The sequence below is a fragment of the Streptopelia decaocto genome (genome assembly GCF_964273445.1).
Source record: "Streptopelia decaocto genome assembly, chromosome: 3".
In the NCBI taxonomy this organism is placed as follows: Eukaryota; Metazoa; Chordata; class Aves; order Columbiformes; family Columbidae; genus Streptopelia; species Streptopelia decaocto.
This window is the reverse complement of record NC_138656.1, coordinates 28,216,361-28,225,281: the sequence shown is the minus strand read 5'-3', so window position 1 is coordinate 28,225,281 and position 8,921 is coordinate 28,216,361. Positions and strand designations below refer to the sequence as shown.

The 8,921-nt window shown below is 41.3% G+C and overlaps 1 protein-coding gene across 1 annotated transcript in view; it reads right to left on the bottom strand.

Moving 5' to 3' along the window:
• Positions 1 to 2,721: 2,721 nt before the first annotated feature.
• Positions 2,722 to 8,921, bottom strand: part of LOC309437534 (ATP-binding cassette sub-family G member 8-like) — a gene marked incomplete at its 3' end in the record, with an annotated part of 54,020 nt that continues 47,820 nt past the window's right edge. The window contains exons 18-24 of the mRNA XM_082048067.1: positions 7,127 to 7,292; positions 6,916 to 7,008; positions 5,887 to 6,086; positions 5,682 to 5,758; positions 4,038 to 4,305; positions 3,365 to 3,492; positions 2,722 to 2,859 (exon numbers count right to left, since the gene is read on the bottom strand). Coding sequence (XP_081904193.1) covers positions 2,722 to 2,859; positions 3,365 to 3,492; positions 4,038 to 4,305; positions 5,682 to 5,758; positions 5,887 to 6,086; positions 6,916 to 7,008; positions 7,127 to 7,292 — 1,070 coding nt within the window. The remainder of the gene's footprint in view (positions 2,860 to 3,364; positions 3,493 to 4,037; positions 4,306 to 5,681; positions 5,759 to 5,886; positions 6,087 to 6,915; positions 7,009 to 7,126; positions 7,293 to 8,921) is intronic.

The window sequence follows — 8,921 nt, the reverse complement described above, 5'->3', positions numbered from 1 at the left end:
GGCAGCACAGGCAGGAGGGCACACCAAGCTGCCGCTGACTCAGGGGAGTCCAAGGAAAAGGAACGCCTACTCTGAAATTTGGAAAGCAAAGCCGTGCTGAAAGTAAATTATGACATTTATCCTTGGTTAGAACTCCTGGGAAGATTTCTGTTCCCTCACTATCCACTCATTTTTCCAGCAGCAGCAGGTCCACCGTGGAAGTGTGAAACCTTGCCCACGCACAACTAACACAATGCAGGACAGGAACGCAGAAGCCAAAGCACACAGCGTGATCTTTGCTGGCGTAAGGGTGCATCATTCCATCTGAACCGGTACCGTTTTTCAGCTCCTAGTAGTGCGAGTGGGGCAGGTTGTGTGTCATCCACCCACTCTTCCCCGCGCTTTTCTCCGTACACAGCCCCACGGCATGCTATTGTTAGGCACGAACGCTAATTGCTGGTGTTTCAAGGCTCCCATCTTCTTATTGCTAAAGCCTGTAGCAATAATCACAGCCTATATTCCCCATCTCTAGGCATCAAGGAAACAAGATATGATCATAGGCAGTGTGCTAATGTAATTGTGGTATATAGAATATGAGCTTTTTCTGTGTAAACACAGGCCTGGCCACATCCTATGATAGCTCTTCCTACACTCCATAGGATGCCTGTTCCCCGGCTCACCACTCAAGTCCCCATTATGTATACATCTAGCCTTGTCATAACACCACCTCTGAAACACTCACACCGTTTGGTCCTGCTGCATAATGTTAAGAGGGTGGAATTTTAAATTAAAAAAGGCTGTTTAAGTAATGTCAGCAGCCTGACTAATATCACAAAAGGAAGGAAATTCAAAGTCACGGCTATGGTATATTCTTATCCAGATGCCTGAAGATTTCTGTGCATGACAATATGCCCCTAAAATTCAGAGCTGTCCTTTATGTCTTTTATTTCTCCCATTGAGTCTCTCCTTTTTTTTTTATTAAACATCAAAGTAAATTCACAACAGAGAGTCAGCCTAGAATTTAATCCTCTAAATACCTTGAAAATAGAGGTTTAGACTAGAAGTACCAATATATACCCTTAAAACTTCAGTGTAATATAAAAGAGATTCTAATCACAACAGATCATTACAAAGAAGAGTAAACCACTTTAAAAAAAAATTAAATGTCTTAAATATAATAAAAAGGAATAATTAAGAATCAAACAGGAAGCCACTATTCTGACAATTTAATGATGCTGAATTGGACTGAAAGAATTGGCTTTGCCATTAAAAGGCAATGAAAATCTGATCATTTCAAAATGGCACTAGTATCAGATCAAGAGGGGTTTTTTTTAAATCAAATACAACAGAACCAGAAAGAAATGGTAAAATTCACCTCAGAAGAACCTTGGAGTGTTTTGGATTCCTACTGCTGCCTGGTGCTGAAGCTGTTATTTTATCAGACCTGCTTAACATCTTTAGACTAGAGTCTTCCTGGGAATTTATTATCACATGGAACCAGTGGAAAGTAATGTGGCAGTCCTAATTGCCAAATGGAATAATAAAATATTGATGTTCTTTCATTCTTATTTCTTTTAAAAAGGGATTTACATAACAGTATCCAGGGCACTATTGCCAATTACACTGGGAGTTTTCCACTGTGTGCCAACATGTAAATGAAAGTAAACAATATGCTTTGGGTCTCTAGTTATAAGCTCAGAGATATGCATCCAAATCAAGCAACCTAATCTCATAAAATGTTCTCAACAACCGTGCACCTAATTCACACGTGCACTTACCATGACTGTGTGTGAATTACAACCACTTCTTTACTGTTACTTGTTTTCTGAGCATTTGTGTCTTATCACTGAGCATAACTAGGTGCACAATTACAAGCATTTAATAGATTTACGTCATTAGATTTTTAATTACTGAAGGGGCAGGTTGCTATTTTCTACCTGAGAATCTTAGGAGTCAAACTTGGCAAGTTGCTGTGATTTGTATTGCCAGGGAGAAAGATGTGATTAATAACAGTCAATTCGTGTGTATTTATACTGTAGGAATAAATCCAAGAAGGTGAGATAAAATTATCCGTTATAAGAAATCATCTGTACAGTGAGAAAATAGCCATTTGGGGCATCACTGGCATCTAATTGGAACACTAAGGTGAAACGTATAAACACATAAGCAAGTAGAAACAGCACAGAACGGTTAACAGTTGTGTTTTCTGTCCTTGCATGTTCAACCGAAGCATCAGTGAAGTCTTCTGTGTTTCTTACCTCCACAGTGTTTTTATGGGTGCTGAATGTCACATATGCTACAGGAAGCAGTGTTTTCTGTGTGCTCATCTCCATGCTCTCCGAACTGACTACGCAATCCCTGTACGTTCGAGCACCACGGACTGAATCATCAGTTATTGCAAAGTGGAGACGGGTCATTTGCAGTCACCGGCCCTTTGCTCAGAATGTTTCAAGGTGTGGCGAACTCATAGAAGTCTTGTCAAAAAAACTATGTCAAAGAAAAAAAACAAAACCAAAGCGCACCGAAATAGAAAACCTAACCCCCCCCAAGCCCGGTCCCAGGCTGCTGCAGGTTGTGCCTCCCCACTGCTGGGGTTCTGCTGCCATCCCGTGGCGGCCGGGCCGCGGCACCCGGTGCTCGCCCCTGCGCGGCTGCGGGGGGCACCCAAAATCAGCTCCCGAGTCTTCCCTCTCTCCTCGCAAGGCTCTCGGTGACCTGCTGTCCCCTCTGCGTGCTTTGCCGCTACCAGTCTTGGTGTGATTTCTGCTTGATGAACCTCAGGGACAAGTAGTACAAGAGGAGGAAGCTGCACACGATGGCGACGAGGACGAGGTAGCTGGTGTAGAGAGGGTGGGAGTCCAGGTCCAGAGACTGGATCACCTGCAACCGTACATAACGCAAAATTAGCAGCGGAGACGAAATTTTCCACGCTGAACGTGTGAAGTGTGTTTTACGTGTGAACTTCCCTGGCCCCTGCGGCCTCTGCCCTTGGTTTCCAGCTGGATGTGACTTCTCAGGGGTGGTTTGAAAGCTGGTTACAGCTGCACTATGTCACTATGTCCAGGGAGTGCAGCATGTTGGAGGAATATAGCTTTGCTCCTGAACAACTGCAGCAAGCATATACTCAGGGCTTGTGCAGAAAACAGTTGCCCTTTTTTCCTTATTTTTTCTTTCTTTAGTTTTCCTCTTCCACTATGAAGAAAGATATGAAAGGAGCGACTGCTGCAGGGTCAAATTTAAAACATACCAACTGCTAAGCAACTTCATATATTGATTTAGTGCTTGCCAAATTTGAGACCTACAGCATCTACTTAAATACGATGGGCATATAGATATCATTCTAATTAGTTCTCAAATGTTTATAACACGTTTGTTAGTGACTTACAAGTTTCCCCGGTATTTGAAATGTAGTGTTTCCAATGGTCATGTCATATGTGATGTCGTTGAACTGAATTTGCACCATGCTTTGAAAGTTCCATCTGAGGAAAGAGATTTTTGAAATCCAAAATGGAACTGGAAAAAATAGCAGAAAGAAAGAAATTGGTATACATACAGAAAACTTACTTGGGACCTCAAAACTGCTGTGTTGCTGCCAAATACAGCAGGTTTGTCTAATTTCTTGGCAATGAGAGGCTGCAACCATATAATAATTTTTTATTGGACAAAAGTGTAAATATACCTGGTATTATTACATGGAGATGGAAAATGAGGAGAGTACTAATACCCATCTCTATCAAATTTCTACCAACTAAGTCTCACTGGAGCTCAACGTTCATCTACCAGATATAATTTTTTTACTGAAAAATCTAGCAACTTTTAAGAATTGAGCCTTTCACTAGTGTTTTTTTGACCAAGCCTATTCTTACCTCATTTTCAGATGGAGAAACTGATATAAAATGAATGATCTGACTCCACCATCACCACTCAAGAAGATAATTGCAAAGGTAGGAATAAATCTCAGTTTACACAGACCAGACTCACTCAGCCTCCCAACCACCAGTTGTTGATGAAAGCCATTGATGTTTTGCTGTGGAGGGGTGGTGGGAGCTTCATCTTACCTGTCCAGAGGTTTTCCAGGCTTATCACAAAGCCACCACTCAAGTAGAACGATGTGAAGAGGACATTGCCGAGGAAGGCCGAGAGCTGCAGTGTTGGCAGCAGCGCTGCCACCCAAAGTGCCATCGTGCGGGCGCTGTACACGGCCAGCCACACCGAGAGGAAGTTCAGCAGGAAGTGTTCTGGCTCGGGAACGAGGTTTGCCAGCCAGTAGATGGGAAACCCGTAAATTATAACAAAAGCACAGTGCTCTGGGAGCTCCCCCAAAACCTGTTCAGGAAGGGGAAACAAACAAACAAACGAGAGAGAGAATAAGTCAAATGCAAATCAAAATCAAATTATGGAACCATCAGAGATGCACCTCAATGCATTTATGGACTGTTTATAAAAACTACAGGAAATGCTCCCTGAGGATGCAATCACCTCCCTGCCAGGTGATGTCAGTGACATGCAAAAACAATCTGCAACAAAAATTAAAATCCTCACTATTTTTTTCTCCAGTTGTGACAATTCCTAAGCTAATTTTTAAATTGAGAGGATTCTTGTTACAGATTAGTTGTCTTGTTTCTTTTTTTTTCAGTTACAATTTTGGCAGTTTCTAAGAACTGAAGACGCTTTGAGAACTGGTGTGCTTGATAAGAGTGATACTGTTACTGGCTCATCACAACTGTGTGTTTTGTCCAAATTGGGTTGAACCAAGTGTGAGACCAAACTCGAGATAAATTTGGCTATTGGTCACTTCCTCACTTTGTCCCAGAGGCCATCCAGTTAGTAACTACTTAACTCACTGTAAAACAAAAAATGCTTGAGATTTTCTCAAATGTCTAAATCTACGTATAGAGAGTATTATGATTATTTCTTCTGAAGAGGATTGCTACTATCCTCTAATACTAAGGTTGTAACAAAGTACTTCGATTTCTCTATGAATAATGTGCAATCTCTGTGACACAATGCAAAGAATATTTTTCTCTGGCAACCACTAATAAGCATTTAAAATCTTGTGCAGAAATGGAAACCTAAATTACAGATGCCATGGCAGGCAGAACTCATCTAACAGTGGCAACATCACAAAGAAGGGATGATTCTAAACCGCTGTAAAAAAAAAGAGAATGTAATTTTTTAAAATTTCTAATTCATTTCCAGAAACCTGGGCTCTTAATGCACGTAGTACAGTTGTTTGTCTCTGACCTGTACAGGTCCAAACAACTACTGGAAATGTCACAGTTAGCATTTTGTCATTTCTGTTTTACCTTTGCTTTAGCATTTAGTATGAATGGGGTTTTTTACAGATTAAAACATAATCAGCTTTCAAAGATGCTTCAGCTGGTGAAACGTGCAGGTATGTATAGCTGTCTGAACCCCCCAAATCTGAGTTTGAGAATTCTCAAATTTTAGCCAAACAACCCAGTGAAAGGTTCCTCTTTGGCTTATCTGGGCTGAGATCTCAGCCATGACTTATGGCAACAGATCTAAAGTAGCGTGAGGTTTAATCTGTTAGTGCCAAGGAAGCAAGAAGGATGGCCTTAGCTGGCAGACACAAAAGAATAAAGTCTGATATTAATGTGATCATTTATACAACATGTTTTGTTTGTGGTTTTTAATGTTAAAGTCATCTGTGTGTATTTTCTGGCAACAAAATCAATTACCTTAGCAAAGAAGTATGGGCTAACAGAATACATTCCATCTTCCAAGTCATTATAAAGCATAGCTCTTTCTGAATGACCTGCAGGGTTGAAACAAACAAATGGATTTCATCCTAGGGTTGCATTAAGAAGTGTGTTTTTTTTAAATTGATTTAGGAATTTTCTGATTTTGATTACTTATAAGATTTAAAAGAAAACTGACACTTACATTTGGCAATAACATCCAATATCACTGTGAATGGGATTAGTGCACCTATCATGTACAGCAATGCTGTTGTGTCACGAATAGAGAGTCCGGTTTTCTCATGGCCGTAGTACAAAAATCCAATTAATAATGACATGAAAAGGGCCTCAAATCCATGGATTAATAACATTGAAAGATCTCTGAAGTCATTGGAAACTTGACGACTAGGAAAACAGCAACATTGACCATAAGGTATTGTACTTACTAATGCCAGTTATTTTCAGATATATTGCTCTGCTAACATCAATTTGTAGAACTTGCTGACTTTGAGTAGGATGGAACTTGGGCTATCTGATTCTAATCTAAGGATTTTAACTAATCAAAGCTATTTACTGCCTGTAGCCACCCAAGTATTTCAGGTCTGAAATGCTGAAAGCTTGAAGGAAGGTATTGGGGGTGGGATGGTTTGATTTCAGAGATGCAGAAGCGATTACCTCATTTATAGAAGTCTCTCTGTTAAGGACCTGTGACATATACTAACAACAACTGATACTGGTAGTGATGGTCTACATATATTAAGCCAGTTGATCACGTTTCTTTTGAGTACACAAGCATGAGACCCAACTGCAGCACTCATCTGTACTGGGTATGATCAGTGAAGCATCCTGGCTTCAAATCCAAGGCAGAGGTGTGGGGATGGCAACGCCTGAGCCCGCCATGGGCTTGCTGAGGGTTGAGTCACCATGCTGTGGCATGGAGATTGGGATGGCCGTACCCAAATCTGGGACGCGCGTTCCTGAGCCTGGAAGCTCGTGACATTGCTGTGAGCTGTAGGTGGCTGTGGCTGGAAGGAGCTCTGGGGCAGAATGGTGGGGCTGTCCCTCTGTCTGCTGTCCTGCTCAGGGGGCAACACTTCTGCTCCGTGGCGTGCTCGGGCCCAGCACTAACTGTGCACTTTCAGCATGCACTCAGTTCTCATTTTGTCCTTCTTTCTTATGCTTTAAAATACGAATGGGCATGATACATAACTGTTTAAGCTGGAAATGAGGTTACCTTAGTAACGTAGTGAACTGCTTGAAGACTCCTGGTAACTGATCACTTGAATGGTAAGGCATGTTGATTGCCTCTTCTGAATTTACAAAGGACCTGCCCAAAATAAAAGAGACAAAAATAAAAATAAAATTTAAAAAAAGTTAAAAATAAAGAAATTGGCACAGGCTGTTGCCATTATTCCAGATCTGCTATACGACACTCTTTTCTTTACCTTTGCTTGCTGAATGTGGTTGAAACATTGTCTTTTTCGGTAACTTTCCATAAGAAATCATCAAAATCTTTGACTTTTTCTAGGAACAAGTTGGCAAGAGTATTTGCTCTTTTTCGGCTTTCCATCTCCTTCTCTGCAGTCTGTTTATCAATACTGGTTAAATCAACTGCAAGACATTATTTGACATGAGTCCATATTCTACAGGTGTGGTAACTTTACGATATGTTTGGAATCAGAGATTTCATAGTGAACAGACAGTACAACCTGTGTGCATGCATTAAGCTACAATGGTTAAAAGTTTATCAGTTACTTTAGGTAATTAGAGAAGGACAGATTGTTAAAGTGTATTTTGTCTTGGGAGACGTTTCTTATTTAGTCATTCAATTAATCACTGAGCACTTTCATAATTGATTATTATAATATTGTAAACAACTACGTCAGATTTTTCAAAAATTATTAGTGGCTTGAGAGGGGTGCTGAGAACGAACAGTTTGAATTTCTCTCCTGGCATATAGGCATTGACAGTCTGTTGCATTACTTAAATCACATGTTTTTTCTGCATCTGCAAAATGACAGTTATCCTTTTTTGTATCTTACAGAGGTACTGTAAACTTTACTTGATACTGAGAAAGCCCAAGAAGAGTATTATCTAAGGACAACATAGTAGCAGCAACAATAGTTGACTTAGCGTTATTTTTTTATTTAACAAAATTATTTTTAAAAAGATCTAAACTTACAGTAGTATTCTCCACTTCTGACCTTCAGTGTGGAGTGGCAATACCTGACATTTTGCAGATACTTTCTAAGAGAACTGTTGCTTCACAATTTGTAACTCCTTATGTTGGGCTGATCATCTCTGTTCAGCCACTCTCCTGCAGGAGTGCCTCAGAAATGAGCTGCAACCTGCCCTCCTCTTGCCTTCTGCCGTAGTTTCCTGTTTCTCCATCAGACACACAGCCAGCATTTGTGCGTTTCCACCAGGTGCTCCTTCATGCTGTAGCATCCTCTATCATCCTGTCCCATTTCCACCTTCCTGCTGCCATATTTGTCTTCTGTTCTTACAGGTACTGACTCTGTGCATACCGCTAAATGATCTTCCGTGTGCCTTTCTCGTCCCTCCCCACCTTCCTGTCACAGGAGTTTGTGTTTAGCACAGGCTGCAGCTACAAGTTTCCCCAGGACTGCCTCATATTCTCCATTCCCACCTGGGGGTGCTGCGAGCCTGCCCCAAGGCAGAGAACTGCTCTGAACCCTGCTGGTGACAAAGGTCTTTTTGCAGGGCTGGACACCAAGGTTAATTTCTGGTTTATCTCTGCTCAGCTGATATGAGCTGACACCGCCTGCCACATTGGCACAGCTGGGGAGGTCCCTCCAGAGTGTGGAAGTTCATGGCTGTACGAGGCTTTCCAGCCAAATTGAGTGCAAACACGTAAGGGCTGGAACTGAACTGAACTTTGTGAAGAGGAATAAAAGGATTGCTGTTCTGGGTTTGGTTTTTCTCCTTTTCAATATGCTCTGTTGGGCAGCACTCGTCTTTCCCAGTTACTGGATATGTATTATTCCTCACCCTGGGAAACTAGCTTCCCACATTTCTTGATCTTAAAGTCAAAGAACTAGCTACAGAAAGCAATTATCAGTTTATCCCGGTCTTTCTCAGTGAGGCTAAAGGTTTCAACTAGCTAAAATGTGGGAATATGTGTGCTAAGCATGTGGAAGAGTTGCGACACCTAGCAGGATTAGAAGGAGGATTATTTGAAATTGATTTTGTCCGTACTGGCAAATAAGGATCTTATTA